Source organism: Chrysemys picta, chromosome 22 (genome assembly GCF_011386835.1).
Source record: "Chrysemys picta bellii isolate R12L10 chromosome 22, ASM1138683v2, whole genome shotgun sequence".
Taxonomy (NCBI): domain Eukaryota; kingdom Metazoa; phylum Chordata; order Testudines; family Emydidae; genus Chrysemys; species Chrysemys picta.
The window spans coordinates 21,102,892-21,121,852 of NC_088812.1; the positions used below are offsets into that span (position 1 = coordinate 21,102,892).

An 18,961-nucleotide genomic window follows, 5' to 3' on the forward strand; every position below is an offset into this window, starting at 1 on the left:
GAAATGAGAAATGCTGCAAGCCAGGGGGGCAGAAAAGCAGACATTAACTGCTTAACTTGCCACTTAAGGGCAATTGGTGAAGCATTAGTCTTAGATCGATAAGAGTTAACAAGGAAGCAGGATATGCATATTGTGCTCCATGCATATTTTACAATTTTGCTCTCTCTGTCCCTTGGTTTAGTTCGCACCCTTTTATCTGTATAAATAAGACTGTTTGAATCTTGCATGGAGGCTCACATTATCTGAATGTATTAGCAGAGCGCTGTGCTAATAAAACAGAGTGGTCTGACAAACTATGAGTCCTGAGTCTAACTTTGACAAATCCAATCCTGTTCTTAAAAAAAGGTAAATATTATTAAAAAGAAAAAAGAAAGAAAAATAGATCTGGAACTTAGGCTTTTGCTAGATTCCAAAAATTAAGCACCCAAACTTTGTTGGGGTTCAGCTTAAAGGTTATGTCGGAGAATAACAGAGTTCTCACTCTTTTGGTTGGGTACAGCAAAGTCAGATACTTTATTCTCTCAAGCAGCTGCATAAAGGGAGAGAGTGCACTAGGACACAGGGTCTCCCCCTCCTAGGCAGGTCTCTCAACAGATAAACAATTACAGCAAGCATTTATACCTTTTGTTACAGACAATGAAAAGCAACAGCTGCATTTTGTTTATACATAGGTCATTCTGATATCTTGTTTTTCTCACTTATGTAGACTCTTAGTCTACATTCCATATTGTCTGCACATTATCTACACAAGGTCGCAACAACTTCTCTCACAGTTCTTTCCCACTCGCCTCACACAATCCTCGCTTCTACAAATCTCGTGTCATTAGGGTTACAGTTAGCCTAACTCTTGCTAACAAACTGTCATGCATTGCAATCCCCTTCCTGTCAGTTCTTTCTCTGCTTCCACAACCCCCCTTTTGTACTACTAGTACAACAAACATTCTCAAATCTCTATTTGCATTAAGTCTTGGAATTCAGATTCTACTTCAGATGCTTCAACCTTAGGGGTTTTGATTGGATGTAATGACAATCCATGATTAGCATGGACATGAAAGGTATTACTATTATTACGTCCTTTACAACAACAATAACATAATCCTAAACTAAATAACAACAATAAAAGCAGTAACATTCCCACAGTAATAATATGATGGAGTTGTACAGTTTTAATCACAAAACACAATACATCATACTTAGTACATAAAGTAGACACTCTATAAGCTGTATGAAAGGCATTCTTTTCAACTTGATATATATTTTGAAGCATGTGAATTTGCCTTTGTATTTCAGAGATTCTCTGAACCTCTGGTAACAGTGAAAGCAAATTTTGAAATCGATCAGGCACTAAGCTGGTCCAATTAAAGGGTATCTGGAACCTAACGGCTACGTGCAAAATGCTATCTGCAGGCCAGGAAATAATTTTGCCTGCAGCGGTAGTAAGATTAAAATGTATATCTTGCAAGGTGGTGGCTTTAACATACACACAGCTATCATTAGCTTGAAAAAGTAAGTGTCCTGTCAGGGTAGTTCCTTGTCCCCTACCCTCCCAGCAAACATTGTCATGAACAGTGACAACTTCCCCTGGCTTCAGTTTACATGTACACTGAAGCTGGGGGGGTTCTAACGGCCAAAATGTCCATTGACTCCCTAAGCCCATCCAAATGTCAGGTGTAATCCCAGGAGAACTGACTAAAAATTGATTGGGCATACCAGGTAATCTAATTTCCCAGATGTCTCGGTGAATTACCCAATCCCACATGCATCCTCCCCATTGACCCGGCAGGATTCGGTATGTGGGAGCCCACACCCCCCAACTGGTCCATATGCTTGGAAGGAGCACCGAGAACATTCACATTTCCATCCAGAAAGTCTCCAAGTATGTCTCCATGGCCACAGATCAGATGGTACTCCTGATGTGTCTGTAAGGGCAGTGGGCCAAGCCTGATGCTCAAGATCATTCCGAATGGCCATTAGCTGGTCATTCAGGAAATCCTGAATTTCTGAACATGCTAGATCCCACTGCAATGCCTTCCCAGCCTCAGTGATATTCAATACCATCTCTGTCAGCAACTTCTGGGTCATAGAACTAAGGGCGGACTCCCTAGTGTAGTGTTAATCACAGTCCATCGATATCCTAATACATCTGTCTTTGGTGTAGTACTATACCACATTTGTTGGTTGAACACCTTTATATATTTCCGGGAGGCATTGATATTAATGACATAAGAGGGGGTGTATTGCAATAAGGTACAGGTAACATTATTAGTCACTGGAATAATTTCTATGCAGGTAAAATTTCCAGTGGCAGAACAAACTCCAAGAGTATTTGTTTGATTATTCACTAATTGGGTGACCAAATAACAATAAGGGCCTCTCTCATTTAACACAGTGCAAATTCCAGGAACAGCCATCATATCTACTTCACTATAGAACCCATCAATTTTCAATTACAGATTCTTGGAGTTCACTAGTAGTGATATCATATACTTTTATCTCCAAAGATCCATTCGTTTTCCATTCAATTGTTCACTTAAATGGGATATCCTGAACCTTAAAAATAATTTCTTTTTCAAACGATATTTAAATAAATCACTAACGTGTGAAGGCCTTGGCCATTGGTTTTATCAAATATATGGCATTGTCTGTATTTGGATGTGTTACAGGGGTAATAGTGTAATGGAGAAGATGGCAGGGGCAGTGGCAACAAGGTACCATTCGGTACTTGTCATTCAAAATCCAATTAGGGAGGGCAATACATGCTGAAGGACATATTCAAAACACAGGGCACAGCCTGTAGAATAAACCCCAAAATCCAATCAATACCACATTCCCAAGCAAGTTTCTTCCTGCCAGTGTATAATTCTTTGTTTCTTCACCAGGGTCAGTTCTCAATGTCTTTTGTAGTCAGGAATCCCTGGACTTTGGTGGTTTCAATGGAGCGAGTGTTCCTTCTTCTATTGTCCTGAAACAGTCGTGGTTCAGCATCATACGGGGAGAGGTTACTAGAACATCACCCTGTAATGGTTTTGCTTCTTCTAGAAAAATCCAAAGGCACAGTAGGTCTGTCAGTGGACAAGGGAGTGGTTACTAGCACTTCACCTTGTCTTTTTTCCCCTGCTGTCCAGAAGGCACAGCAGAGTTAGAAGGAGAAATAGGCTGATCATCAGTCGGAGAGTCCTCCCGAGGTGGAGGGGTCTTTTTACAGTGAGAAGCATGGGTCCAGGCAGGTAGTCCATGGCACTTCACAGCAGTGTTGGTGGTTAACAGGATTTGGAAAGGGCCTTTCCAGCATGGAGCCAAAGCAGTCTTTCATTGATGGACTTTACATAGACTCAGTCTCCTGGTTTCAATGAATGGCAGGGCTGCTAGGGTCTTTGGGTAGCACTTCTTTTATCTGTGAGAAAAGAAACCTAACACATTTCATTAATGCCTGGCAGTGTTTTGCAGATTTTACAGCTGCTTGGGCACATTCAGGCCCCCCTTTTCTTGGCTGTCAACCAAATCTTAGCTGTAGCAGTGTCCTTGAATGGGGCCAGCGTCTTATCTTTGGACTGAGCTTGATAGCTATTTTTTTCCAGTTAACTCATTCTGTTTTTTCCTTCTCCCCTTCTTGGCTTCTTTTACCCTACAAAGGAAACTTCCACTCTTCACTCATACACCTTTACCAACAATGAACACATACCCATTGCCATTATACAGTACATTAGTCTTATTACTCAATGTATGCCATATACACTCTTCCAGTAAAATAACTTATACACAGAGTTTTGGAGCAACAAACCAGGACAAGCACACCCACTTTTGAGGAGTCCACTCGGTACAACCTCTGGTGTCCAATAGCTTTCCCTTCTCCCCAGCCCTCTTGCTAGAAATCTGAGGTAGCCAGAAGGATCCCATGTGGGGGGAGGGATAGCTCAGTGGTTTGAGCATTGGCCTGCTAAACCCAGGGTTGTGAGTTCAATCCTTGAGGGGGCCATTTAGGGACCTGGGGCAAAAATCTGTCTGGGGATTGGTCCTGCTTTGAGCAGGGGGTTGGACTAGATGACTTCCTGAGGTCCCTTCCAATCCTGATATTCTATGAATATGGGGAGTGGGTTAACTTTTCATGTCCTTGCTTCCAAAGACTGTTGATATGCAAATTTTAACAACAGTTTTTTCAATTAAAAGATCTGGCCAATGAAGTTTCTTTTTCTTACTTTAGCAAATGTATTAGACTTTAGTATATCACATTTTCCTGATTTATCCAAACACTTTGTATCCCAAGTTGAATAAAACAAGTATCTGCTTTTTGATTTAACCCTTCTATTTAATTTTGAACTAGACTGTCTTATGAAAATATTAAACACAACAATTCTGGCCACAAGACAAACACCACAAGACAGGACATAGAACACAAAAATAATTCCTATTGTGCCAGTAAATACATGGTACGTTGAATGCTGTTCAGCTGGCATCAGTTTTCTCTGGTTATCTGAAAGACAAAAGAACAGAGGTCTACCCCTTCTGGGCAGTCAGTCATTACTTAAAATATTTCCTTTATATACAAATGTTCTTGTTGATTTCAGGCAAAGCAGAGGAATTACCCCATATTTCCTTGTATTTGTTTCATAGGCAGCCCAGGTTTCAGTGGCTTCTACCTTATCAGTTAGATAATTTGCATTAGTACAGATGCTTTTTGGCTTGCTTCTGGATTCAAAGCTATCCACAGCTTAAAGACTCTTACTTAAAAAAAGGACACAATTAACTTTCCCAGACTTTTGATTACCTTTTACTTCTAAATCCTGCTTTCAAACACACAGCGATCTGAAAAAAACAACACAACCTATATTGGTAGGTTTGCATTTCTTTTACCTTTGCTACATTATACACTGCATATGTTCTGGGGAAAATGCACATTTCCTCCATAATTCAACTTCCACAACACTAGTCACATTAGTTTCTACACAAGATGTAACTGTTTCTTTTATGCTTACAGATTCTCCATGCACCCCTAGTAAAGTGACAGCTCAACCTCACAGAGCCAGGGGCACTGTCCTTCTCTCTCTTTACCAGATCTTTTATCTGCTATTTTGTTACCCCAAAACAAATTCAAATCTTTTATTCTCCTGGCTTTGACTACCCTGCTGCAGCCACAACCTTTGGTCTTTATTTAAAACATTTTAAATCTTGTAAAGCATTAAGTCACCTTAAGAAATAAATGCTAAATACCATATTAAACAACACTAGTTTTTTGTGTCTGGCAAAAGTATTCTCAGTTTTGCAACTTTAAACAATACCAATTCATTTTAAATTTATAAAATCCCCATGCTTATAATTACTTACTTTTTTTTTTTTACTATGCCCTTAAAGTTTTTAACCTGTTTTCCAATCTCTCTATCTGTTGCCTGCCCACTTGGGCCTGATCCTGCTTTTCTCGCTGAACCATCCCTTCCATGTACACCGGCTTTTTTCACTACTAATTTAGCTAGAAGGGTGGGCTTCTCAACTAGCCCCCACCCTTCCTGGTCTCTTCCCTTAAACATTCTTACTTACAAAGCTACCCGAGTCCTCCCTCGTGAGGCTTGCCACCTGGGCAAAAACGCATGGCCCATTGTGTGTCAGAGGCTTTTTAGTGATTAAAAGCTCCTCTGAGATGTATGATCTTATCTAGATTGAAGGTACCTTCTAGTGGGCATTGTTTAGATGGATTTGCATGCGTGTAATGATTTCAATTCTCTAAATACCTGCAGGTTTTAGGACCATAATGTATGTACATAAAATAAGCTAGGGTACCCTTAGGGGGTGAGAGGGAATGCTTAGACTGTCCCCCACCCACTTTCCAATCACACACACAGGGAGGATGCCCTGTCCGCTCTAACGGCACATAAACTAAGGATCTCTCCCTACAGGGTACTCACACAGGAGAGACTAACAAGGATGGCCACGACCCTCCTACACCTCCCTTCAGCAAAGAGCGTCGGCTAGTCTCAGAGACACGGCGCCGCTCACTCTCGTTGCATCCAGTGAGATGATCAAACTGTCAGCGGCTCACACAGAGAGGAAAAGGGGAGGGAAGATGGGTTCACACACTCCTAGACCCACGTAGCTTCCTCGCTGGATGATGCCAGGCCGAGTCAGCCTACCATGGGTCAGATCTTCTATAGATCTTCTAGTTACCAGGCTTGCGTTACAGTAGTTCTGGTCACGAGCCAAACGACTTCGCAAAATACTCTGGGCGTCTTCCGATAACTTTCATTCACACACACACACACACACACACGGCCTCTATTTCTAAATACCACAATGCATTTGTATCTTATGTCCGGACTCAATACACTATGAGGCGGTAACAACCCCTCTTGAGGCGGTAAAAGCCCTTCAGCGCCGGTGCATACCTAATGCATTTCCCTTATGCATTAACCTTGTTGGGGGCGGCCAAACTATAGTCCCCAGTACTGCATACAACTACCTTATTGAGGATGGCAAACTAAGTCCTCAGTACCACTTTAACTAACCTTGTTGGGGGTGGCAAAACAGTTCCCCAGTACCGCTCTGCATCTGATCTTGCTGCACAGTCAATAAGTTCAGATGGCGTAAACCCAACAGGGACAGACGGCCCCACGGACAGTCCTCCTCCGACACCCCAATAGAGATTTCAAAAGGTCTCCTACCTCTATTGTGGTGACATGGGGTTCGAAGGGGAACGGTCCATGACAGCTGCCACTGTCTCAGTAGGCGTTGCCATCCCGGATGAGCCCCCAAATTGTCAGAGAATAACGGAGTTCTCACTCTTTTGGTTTGGTACAGCAAAGTCAGATACTTTATTCTCTCAAGCAGCTGCGTAAAGGGAGAGAGTGCACTAGGACACAGGGTCTCCCCCTCCTAGGCAGGTCTCTCAACAGATAAACAATTACAGCAAGCATTTGTACCTTTTGTTACAGACAATGAAAAGCAACGGCTGCATTTTGTTTATACATAGGTCATTCTGATATCTTGTTTTTCTCACTTATGTAGACTCTTAGTCTACATTGTATATAGTCTGCACATTATCTACACAAAGTCGCAACAACTTCTCTCACAGTTCTTTCCCACTCGCCTCACACAATCCTCGCTTCTACAAATCTCATGTTATTAGGGTTACAGTTAGCCTAACTCTTGCTAACAAACTGTCATGCATTGCAATCCCCTTCCTGTCAGTTCTTTCTCTGCTTCCACAGTTACAAGCAAACAAAAGCATCTGGGGTTAGCACAGAGGAGTCCATTTGCCATAAGAAATAAAAAGAAATAACCCTAATCACATCTTTCCAAACATTCCTGATCTACTTACACATTTGGGAGTTCCAAATAAGTAGTTCTAGGTATGATCTGATGATTTATGATCATACCTGGCTTAAAGCTTCTCATAGCATAACTGCTCCCTGTTCCCCTCTTTCCCAGAGAAACAATGACAGAGACACAAAGAGGAAGTTTTTTCCCCATTTTAAAAAGTTCTAGCCTTCCCATTGGCTCTTTTGGTCAGGTGCCCACTCCCTTTCCTTCACCTGGGGGATTTTGTTAACCCTTTACAGGTAAAGCAAGCAGAGAACAGCCACCAAGAGGGATTTTACAGCTAACTGGCTGGCTGGGTGTCCTTAAAAGGGAGTTACCCCACCCCCTTCATTTATCACAAATGCATTGAAAAAAAAGGAGTGGGGGAAGAATCAAGAACATTTTAAATTTCAACAAACGGGAGAGGAGGGGAGAAAATGTAGGGAGGAAAAATGCCAATGTTTTTATAGTTTTTGAGCAACTACATAGCTGGCTGAAATTTTGTAGCTTTAGTGGGAAGTGAGTATCAAAATAGTAACTGTAGGGGATTTAGGCACCAGAATTTAAGAGTTTGAAATAAGACTGGATGACTTAAGCAATCAATTAAAACAGCTTGAGAACTGAACATCGAATAAGTCATTCAGCAAAATTATTCCATGGATAATGTTGAACAATGAACATATTAAAGGAAATTGGTTTCAGAAGGGTAGTTGTATTAGTCTGTATTAGCAAAAACAACGAGGAGTCCTTGTGTCACCTTAGAGATTAACACATTTATTTGGGCATAAGCTTTTGTGGGCTATATGCATGCATCTGATGAAGCAGGTTCATCTGATCAGATTCACCTTCTCCCAGCGGCTTTCCCATAATTGCTCCCTGTCTCTCACCAGCCTAGGGGAAAACACCCCCTTCTCTGTCAGTTGGGTCATTTTTATTCTGGAAGACTATCACCTGGCAATTTCCTTGTCCAATCTCCTCTGTTATCACAGGCATTGGGGCTGCATCTTGATTTACAGAGACACAGTTACTTTCCAAAAGCTTATCAGAAATAGCTTCCTGAAAAACTGGGACCTGGATTGGGGTACCCTTCGCCACCCCTTTCTCTGACCCTGAGAAGTCAGCTGTGTGACTGCTCCCCTCCAGGAGGTCAGTTACACAGTTCCTTCTCAAAACCTGGGTCACAGGCTGAGTGCCTGGGTGCACAGATGCTGACCCAGCCATTCTCCTAGTATCCTGGGCATTCTGCCCTGAGTGACTGGTGAGGAGACATTCCTGTACCCCCACTATTCCTTCCCCAGTTCCCTCCTCTGGGCCTCCTCCTAAGACACATTCCACCGTGGGTCATCAGCAGGGATTGTACCTAAAATCTTCTGCACTAAAAGCATGAGCCTTGTACCCCTTTAGCTAAGAGATATGGAGCATAAGGACTGTCTGATTCCCTGTTTCCCTGTGAGGGCACCCAGCACACTGCAGGGGTTAGGGAAGATAATAAATAATAAAGGGCCCATCCCCTTAGTGGGATCAGTTACTGACTCCAGTGAGGTGAACTTGGCTCAAAGACTCTATTTCCAGAGACAAAGGGACTAAAGAGGAAGATGCTGTGACTGAGTGTGTGTCAGTTCTGCTTTTGGTCTTGTTTCTGGTTAATAAGGAAGCTGCCAGGGTCAGAATCCCAGAGCTTGTCTTCTGAGCAGCCATGGGATGCCGAGGCTTCGCATTTCCTCCAGGTAAGTAGAACCCAGTTAGTGATGACAGAGCCATGATGTAGGGGAGAGTGTGGCAGGCAAGCCGCTCTCCTCGGAATAGCTGGGAGTAGCCAGCTGGCAACTTATTAGAGATGCCAGGGAGGGGAAGCTAGAAGGGTTCTGTCCTCAGGTATTTCGAAGGTTCCCTGGCCTATCAGGATACATCTACACAGCCTGTGACAGGGACCCTTGACAGACTCGGGTTTGTGCTACCATGATAAAAATAGGTGTGCAGACACACTTTTAAGTTGTGGTTTGGACCAGCCGAGGTCCATCCCCCTCCCTACACTTCAGAGCCTGACCTCCCGTCCAAGTCACAACTTAGAAGCTCTGTGTACACAGCTACTTTTAGCACAGTCGCACGAGCCCGAGTCTGTCGAGCTGGTTCTGAGCCTTGCTGCTGCAGGCTGCTGCGCGGTGTAGATGTACATTCTGTTACCAGTTGGGCTTCACAGGTTGACAGTGTCGGAGAATAACAGAGTTTTTACTCTTTTTGTTCGGTACAGCAAAATTAGATACTTTATTTTTTTAAGCAATTGCGTAAAGGGAGAGAGTGCACTAGGACACAGGGTCGCCTCCTCCTAGGCAGGTCTTTTAACAGGTAAACAATTACAGCAAGCATTTATACCTTTTGTTACCGACAATAATAAGCAACAGCTGCATTTTGTTTATACATAGGTCATTCAGATATATATATATTTTTATTTATTTAGACTTTAGTCTACCATGTTGCCTACACATTATTTACACAAGGTCGCAACAACTTCTTACAGTTTTTTTCCACTCGCCTTACATAATTCTTGTTTTTACAAATCTTGCGTTATTAGGGTTACAGTTAGCCTAACTCTTGCTAAAAAAGACTGATGGCATTTGAAATTCCCTTTTCATTTTTGTCAGACCTTGCTCTGCTTCCACAACCCCGCGTTTTGTATTACTAGCACAACAAACATTTTCAAATTTTTATTTGTATTAAGTTTTGGAATTTAGATTCTACTTTAGATGCTTTAACCTTAGGAGTTTTGATTGGATATAATGACAATAGATGATTAGCATGAACATGAAATTACTATTATTACATTTTTTACAATAACAATAACATAATTTTAAGCTAACTAATAATAACACAAGCAATAACATTTTCATAATGATAATATGATGGGGTTGTTGTACAGTTTTAGTTATAAAGCACAATACATTATACTTAGTGCATAAAATAGATACTTTATAAGCTGTATGAAAGACATTCTTTTCAACTTGATATATATTTTTGAAGCATGTGAATTTGCCCTTCTACTTTAGAGATTTTTTTAACCTTTGGTAACAATGAAAGCAAATTTTGAAATCGATTAGGCACTATGCTAGTCCAATTAAAGGGTATTTGGAACCTAAGGGCTACTTGCAAAATTCTATTTGCAGGCCAGGAAATAATATGATTGTCTGCAGTGGTGCTGAGATTAAAATATATGTATTGCAATGTGGTGGCTTTAACATACACATAGCTATTATTAGCTTGAAAAAGTAAGTGTCCTGTCAGGGTAGTTTTTTGTCCTGTCATGAACAGTGACAACTTTTTTTGGCTTTAGTTTACGGATACACTGAAGATGTGGGGGTTCTAATGGCCAAAATGTCTATTGGCTTTCTAACCCCATTTAAATGTCAGGTGTAATTCCAGGAGCACTAACTAAAAATTGATTGGGCATACCAGGTAGTCTAATTTCTGAGATGTCTTGGTGAATTACCCAATTCCACATGCATTTTTTTCATGGACCCGGCAGGATTCGGTATGTGGGAGCCCACACCCGCCCAACCGGTCCATATGCGTGGAAGGAGCACTGAGAATGTCCGCACTTCCACCCAGAAAGTCTCCAAGTATGTCTTTATGGCCACAGATCAGATGGTACTCCTGATGTGTCTGTAAGGGCAGTGGGCCAAGCCTGATGCTCTAGATCATTCCAAATGGCCCTTAGCTGGTCATTCAGGAAATCCTGAATTTCTGAGCATGCTAGATCCCACTGCAATGCCTTCCCAGCCTCAGTGATATTCAGTACCATCTCTGTCAGCAACTTCTAGGTCATAGAACCAAGGGCGGAAATAATATGTAACTCACCAACTTTAGCTTGTACGTGGGATAGCTGTGCCCCAGAATTCAGGCCAGTGGTCTTCTTTAGTTGCCCCAATTTTTCATTATGTTTTTGGTTTTTAAAAATATTTTAAACTGCTGCCGCACTATTGGCCCCATCCCATAGAGATCTGCTTACTTTTTTTTTTTTTTTTAGAAGAAATAACCTCTGTTGTGCTAATTTAATGGCAGCCCCCCATGAACAATTTGGGTATGTAGAGGTGATCTGGAAAATGTATAAAGGCAATGAAAATTTAACAGTCCCTAATGTAGTGTTAATTACAGTCCATCGATATTTTAATACATTTTTTTGGTGTAGTACTATATCACATTTCTTGGTTATGTACTTCAGGGAGGCATTAATACTAACGGCATAAGAGGGGGTGTATAGCAATAAGGAACAGGTAACATTATTATTCACTGGAATAATTTCTATGCAGGTAAAATTTCCAGTGGCAGAACAAACTCTTTGGGTATTCGTTTGATTGTTTACTAATTGGGTGACCAAATAACAATAAGGGCCTCTCTCATTTAACACAGTGCAAATTCCAGGAACAGCCATCATATCTGCTTCGCTATAGAACCCATTAATTGCAATTACAGATTCTTGGGGTTTATTTGTAGTGATATTATATACTTTTATTTTTACTGATGTATTTGTTTTTTATTTAATTGTTTGCTTATATGAAATATTCTGAACCTTAAAAATATTTTTTTAAACAAAATTTAAATAAATCACTAAAGTGTGAAGGCCTTGGCCATTGGTTTTATTAAATATATGGCATTGTCTGTATTTGGATGTGTTACGGGGTAATAGTGTAATGGAGAAGATGGCAGGGGCAGTGGCAACAAGGTGCCTTCGGTACTTGTCATTCAAAATCCAGTTAGGGAGGGCAATACATGCTGAAGGACATATTCAAAACACAGGGCACAGCCTGTAGAATAAACCCCCAAATCCAATCAATACCACATTCCCAAGCATGGGTCCCACAAGTTTTTTCCTGCCAGTGTATAATTCTTTGTTTCTTCACCAGGGTCAGTTCTTAATGTTTTTTGTAGTTAGGAATCCCTGGACTTTGGTGGTTTCAATGGAGCGAGTGTTTCTTCTTTTTTTTTTTGAACCAGTCGTGGTTCAGCATTATACAGGGGAAAGGTTACTAGCACATCACCCAGTAATGGTTTTGTAAGCCAAGTCTTAGCTGTAAGCAGTGTCTTTGAATGGGGCCAGCGTCTTATCTTTGGACTGAGCTTGCTAGCTATTTTTTTTTAGTTAACTTTTTTTTTTGTTTTGGCTTTTTTTAATTTACAAAGGAAAGTTTTATTTTTTACTTATATCCTTTTTTTTAAATAATGAACACATACATATTGCCATTATACAGTACATTAGTTTTATTATTTAGTGTATGCTATATACACCTTTTTAGTAAAATAACTTATATACAGAGCTTTGGAGCAACAAACCAGGACAAGCACACCCACTTTTGAGGAGTCCACTCGGTACAACCTTTGGTGTCCAATAGCTTTCCTTTTTCCCCAGCCCTCTGGCTAGAAATTTGAGGTAACCAGAAGGATCCCATGTGCAATATGGGGAGTGGGTTAACCTTTCATGTTCTTGCTTCCAAGCAAATGTATTAGACTTTGGTATATCACATTTTCCTGATTTAACCAAACACTTTGTATTTCAAGTTGAATAGAACAAATATTTGCATTTTGATTTAACCGTTCTATTTGATTTTGAACTAGAATGTCCTATGAAAATATTAAATATAACAATTCTGGCCACAAGACAAACACCACAAGACAGGACACAGAACACAGAAATAATTCCTATTGTGCCCGTAAATGCATGGTATGTTGAATGTTGTTCAGCTGGCATCAGTTTTCTCTGATTATTTGAAAGACAAAAGAACAGAGGTCTACCCTTCTGGGCAGTCAGTCATTGCTTAAAATATTTTTTTTATATTCAAATACTTTTGTTGATTTAGGAAAAACAGAGGAATTACCCCATATTTCCTTGTATTTGTTTTATAGGCAGCCCAGGTTTCAGTGGCTTCTACCTTATTAGTTAGAAAATTGCATTAATACAGATGCTTTCTGGCTTGCTTCCAGATCCAAAGCTATCCACAGCTTAAAGATTCTTACTTAAAAAGGGACACAATTAACTTTCCCAGACTTTTGATTGCCTTTAACTTTTAACTTTTGCTTTTAAACACATAGTGATTTGAAAGAAAACACTACTTATAGTGCCCCTTAGAGCCCAATAGGATTTTAATTAAATAGCATGGTAAGTTTGCATTTAATTAGATTAGATGCATGTGCAGTGTATATATTTTTTACCCCTACTAAAATATACACTGCACATGTTCTGGGGAAAATGCACATTTCCTTCATAATTCAACTTTTACAACACCAGTTACATTAATTTTTACACAAGGTGTAACTGTTTCTTTTATGCTTACAAAATTTTTATGCACCCCTAGTAAAGTGACAGCTCGACCACACAGACCCAGGGGCACTGTCCACCTCTCTTTTTACCAGATCTGTTATTTACTATTTTGTTATTCAAAAACAAATTCAAATCTTTTATTTTTTTGCCTTTGACTACCCTGCTGCAGCCACAACCTTTGGTCTTTATTTAAAACATTTTAAATAAAGACCAAAGGTTGTGGCTGCAGCAGGGTAGTCAAAGCCAAAAAATAAAAGATTTGAATTTGTTTTTGAATAACAAAATTTGTATGCACCCCTAGTAAAGGGAAGAGACCAGGAAGGGGGGGCTAGTTGAGAAGCCCATCCTCCTAGCTAAATTAGTAGTGAAAAAAGCCGGTGCCCATGGAAGGGATGGTTCAGCGAGAAAAGCAGGATCAGGCCCAAGCAGGCAGGCAACAGATAGAGAGATTGGAAAACAGGTTAAAAACTTTAAGGGCATAGTTAAAAAAAAAAAGTAAGTAATTATAAGCATGGGGATTTAAAATCCCCAAGACAATAATTAAAATGGTAAAATCTAAGTTGATTAAATGTCGTTTTAAAAAACAAGCAAGTAATTAAAAAAAAAAAGTAAAAAGTTAACTCTGTAGTTGCTAAAAAAATCAAGCAGTGAAACTTGGTAAAAATGTCTGTAAGTAATCCAGGCAAAAGGTTATTTAAGTGAAATTATTTGACTATGAATAAATTAGTCGAATTTGCTGAAGAACACTCCTGCTGTGTACAATCTGTATTTTTTACCCCTGCTAAAATATACACTGCACATGTTCTGGGGAAATTGCACATTTCCTTCATAATTCAACTTTTACAACACTAGTTACATTAATTTTTACACAAAGTGTAAATGTTTCTTTTGTGCTTACAAAATTTTTATGCACCCCTAGTAAAGTAACAGCTTGACCACACATCCTCTCTTTTTACCAGATCTTTTATTTACTATTTTGTTATTCAAGAACAAATTCAAATCTTTTTTTTTTGGCTTTGACAACCCTGCTGCAGCCACAACATTTGATCTTTATTTAAAACATTTTACATTTTGTAAAGCATTAAGTCACCTTAAGGATTAAATGCTAAATACCATATTAAACAACACTAGTTTTTTGTGTCTGGCAAAAGTATTCTTGGTTTTGCAACTTTAAAAAATACCAATTCATTTTAAACTTATAAAATACAGATTGTACACAGCAGGAGTGTTCTTCAGCAAATTCGACTAACTTATTCATAGTTGAATAATTTCACTTAAATAACCTGTTCCCTGGATTACTTACAGACATTTTTACCAAGTTTCACTTCTTGATTTTTTTTAGCAACTACAGAGTTAACTTTTTACTTTTTTTAAAAAAAAATTACTTGCTTGTTTTTTAAAACGACATTTAATCAACTTATATTTTACCATTTTAATTATTGTCTTGGGGATTTAAGTTTTTAACCTGTTTTCCAATCTTTCTATTTGTTGCCTGCCCGCTTGGGTCCGATTCTGCTTTTCTCGCTGAACCATCCCTTCCATGGGCACCGGCTTGTTCCACTACCAATTTAGCTAGGAGGGTGGGTTTCTTAACTAGCCCCCACCCTTCCTGGTCTCTTCCCTTAAACATTTTTACTCACAAGGCTATCCAAGTTCTTCTTTGTGAAGCTTGCTATCTGAGCAAAACGCATGGCCCATTGGCATTTAACTATTTAATTTTTTTTGCAGAAAAGGACCTAGGGGTTACAGTGTATGAGAAGCTGATATGAGTCAACAGTGTGCCCTTGTTGCCAAGAAGGCTAATGGCATTTTGGGCTGTATAAGTAGGGGCATTGCCAGCAGATAGAGGGATGTGATTGTTCCCCTCTATTCGACATTGGTGAGGCCTCATCTGGAGTACTGTGTCCAGTTTTGGGACCCACAATACAAGAAGGATGTGGAAAAATTGGAAAGAATCCAGCGGAGGGAAACAAAAATGATTAGGGGGTTGGAGCACATGACTTACGAGGAGAGGCTGAGGGAACTGGGATTGTTTAGTCTGCAGAAGAGAAGAATGAGGGGGGATTTGATAGCTGCTTTCAACTACCTGAAAGGGGGTTCCAAAGAGGATGGATCTAGACTGTTCTCAGTGGTACCTGATGACAGAACAAGGTGTAATGGTCTCAAGTTGCAGTTGGGGAGGTTAAGGTTGGATATTAGGAAAAACTTTTTCACTAGGAGGGTGGTGAAGCACTGGAATGGGTTACCTAGGGAGGTGGTGGAATCTCCTTTCTTAGAGGTTTTTAAGGTCAGGCTTGACAAAGCCCTGGCTGGGATGATTTACTTGGGAATTGGTCCTGCTTTGAGCTGGGGGTTGGACTAGATGACCTCCTGAGGTCCCCTCCAACCCTGATAATCTATGATTCTATGATTCTATGAAAGCAAACATAAAATAACAAGGGCAAAATAAATAGATGGTGTGCATTATGACTGAATTTTAAAGCTTTATTAATAAAATAATAAACCAATAACAGAGAGTGTTGGAAATGCTCCCACATCACTCAGGAAAAAAAAAACATTAATGCCCCAAGCTTTAAGCCACTTTTATACTTACATACATACGTCCAGACTGGCCACGTCTGTGTATAACGTCCAGAGAAGGCGCTGTGCAATTTTCAACTTGCTTCCGCTCTTGAGAGGGCTGTTTTTTTACTCCCTGGGGTTTTTTGTGGTGTTTTTTTAGAGATTCCAGTCCAAGCCGGCTGCCTGTGGCTTCTTCAGCGTTTCCTAACCACGCCGGCTCCAGGGTCGCAAAGGCAGACTGTTGGATTTCACTGGACAGTTAAGCTTTGCAAATGTAATCTCAGCACTGTAACTTGTATTGCGTTTGGTTTGCCTTTGTTTATTTTTTTTTTTACAGCCAGCTGGGGCCGAAAGCAGTTTTTCTTTATACTTAGGATGGTCTGCGTTGAGTTTTAACCTTGAACGCAGAGCAACTTTTTTTTTATTTTTGGGCCAAGCTGAATTTTAATTTAACCCTTCTGGTCCTAGAACCTGCAGGTATTTAAACAATTAATGTACGTACATAAAATAAGCTGGGATACCCTTAGGGGGTAAGAGAAAATGCTTAGACTGTCCCCCACCCATTTTCCAATCACACACACACACAGGGAGAATGCCCTGTTCGTGCTAGCGGCACAAAAACTAAGGATCTCTCCCTACAGGGTACTCACACAAAAAAGGCTAACAAAAATAGCCACGACGCTCCTACACCTCTTTTCAGCAAAGAGCGTCAGCTAGTCTCAGAGAGGCGGCGCTGCTCACTCTCTTTGCATTCAGCAAGATAATTAAACTGTCAATAGCTCACACACAAAAAAAGGGGGGGAAAATGGGTACACACACTCCTAGACCCAGGCAGCTTCCTCGCCGGACAATGCCAGGCCTAGTCAGCCACCGTGGGTCGGATCTTTTAAAAATTCTCTAGTTACCGGGCTTGCGTTAGAGTAGTTCTGGTCACGAGCCAAACGACTTCACAGAATACTCTGGGCGACTTCCGGTAACTTTCATTCACACACACACACACACACACACACACACACACACACACGGCCTCTATTTCTAAATACCACAATGCATTTGTACCTTATGTCCGGACTCAATACACTATGAGGCGGTAACAACCCCTCTTAAAGTGGTAAAAACCCCTCAGCACCGGTGCATACCTAATGCATTTCCCTTATGCATTAACCTCGTTGGGGCGGCCAAACTATAGTCACCAGTACGGCATACAACTACCTTATTAAAGGCGGCAAATCAGTTCCCCAGTACCGCTCTGCATCTAATCTTGCTGTATTTAACCAAAAGAGTGAGAACTTTGTTATTCTTCTACAATTTGGAGGCTTGTCTGGAATAGCAACGCCTGCTAAAACAATAGCAACTGCTGCGGACCGTTCCCCTTCGAACCCTATGGTGCCAAAATAGAGGTAGGAGACCTTTTTAAATCTCTATTGGGGTGTCGGAGAAGGACTGTCCATTGGGCCATTTATTTCTTTTGGGCTTATGCCATTTAAACTTATTAACTGTATAGCAAGATTAGATGCAGAGCAGTACTGGGGAACTGTTTTGCCGCCCCCAATAAGGTAGTTTGGCCGCCCCCAATAAGGTTAATGCATACAACTACCTTATTGGGGGAGGGGTAAAAAAAATACACTGCACATGTTCTGGGGAAAATGCAAATTTCATAATTCAACTTTTACAACACTAGTTACATTAATTTTTACACAAGGTGTAACTGTTTCTTTTGTGCTTACAAAATTTTTATGCACCCCTAGTAAAGTAACAGCTTAAACACACAGACCCAGGGGCACTGTCCTCCTCTCTTTTTACCAGATCTTTTATTTACTATTTTGTTATTCAAAAACAAATTCAAATCTTTTATTTTTTTGGCTTTGACTACCCTGCTGCAGCCACAACCTTTGGTCTTTAACGGTTGTGGCTGCAGCAGGGTAGTCAAAGCCAAAAAAATAAAAGATTTGAATTTGTTTTTGAATAACAAAATTTGTATGCACCCCTAGTAAAGGGAAGAGACCAGGAAGGCTGGGGGCTAGTTAAGAAGCCCATCCTCCTAGCTAAATTGGTAGTGGGAGAACAAAGGCGAAAGGTGACAGGTGGCTGGGTTTAGAGCTGAGCTTTCAGAGACACAGGAAACACACCTGGAACTAAAGGAACAGAGATGGTGAGAGAGAGCCAAGATGGTTTGTTTCCATAGCAGCCTGGCTCATAGGAGCCCTGGCATTGGTCAGCATGGACCATGTCTTAACCTGTCCCAGAGAGGAGTCAAAGACAATGCAGGGATTGGGAGTGTCAAACTGCCCTGCAGGGACTCCAGGGCACAAGTCCCAATCTCGGGGCAGACTGGTAGGAAACGGGGCACAAACCCCAGATTGGTTCTGAGTTCTATACTTCGATTTCAACAACCAGTATAAGTGTGACCTCCTCAGGCACTAGAACCACCTCAACATGGAGTCACCGACAGTCCCCTTAGGCACTCTGATCTACCTCGCTACCCAGGGGAGCCTCCCTTTGTGACAGATGGTCCCTTACACCAAGAGTCACAGCAGTATGCAGGTTACTGCCAGTCCCAAAGGACCCCAGGTCAATTGTGCCCTAGTCTCTCACCAAAGAAAGAGCATGTAGCCAATCCTGTAATAAACTAAGTAAAGATTTATTAACTGGGGAAAAGAAATGAGAGCTTTTTAAGGTTTTTGAGGTTTTTAAGCCCCGGATTGACAAAGCCCTGGCTGGGATGATTTAGTTGGGGATTGGTCCTGCTTTGAGCAGGGGGTTGGACTAGATGACCTCCTGAGGTCTCTTCCAACCCTGATA

General features: G+C 40.8%; 1 protein-coding gene and 1 long non-coding RNA gene across 3 annotated transcripts in view; one reads left to right on the forward strand and one right to left on the reverse strand.

Annotated features, from left to right (window-relative positions):
• Positions 1-489: 489 nt before the first annotated feature.
• LOC135977145 (uncharacterized) lies at positions 490-16,287 on the reverse strand. The gene is made up of 2 exons (XR_010594501.1): positions 16,191-16,287; positions 490-3,394 (listed from the first exon to the last, which is right to left on the reverse strand). It is a non-coding gene; the product is annotated as an uncharacterized LOC135977145 (long non-coding RNA).
• The window catches only part of LOC101937528 (adhesion G protein-coupled receptor E3-like), a 34,276-nt gene continuing 24,179 nt past the window's right edge, over positions 8,865-18,961 (forward strand). Inside the window, exon 1 of one of the 2 annotated variants that reach the window (XM_065576413.1) lies at positions 8,865-9,014. In XM_065576413.1, coding sequence (XP_065432485.1) covers positions 8,984-9,014 — 31 coding nt within the window. In that variant the 5' untranslated portion in view covers positions 8,865-8,983. Of the gene's footprint in view, positions 9,015-17,144; positions 17,560-18,961 lie in introns of those variants that run through there. The other variant, XM_065576414.1, reaches the window with a different exon arrangement.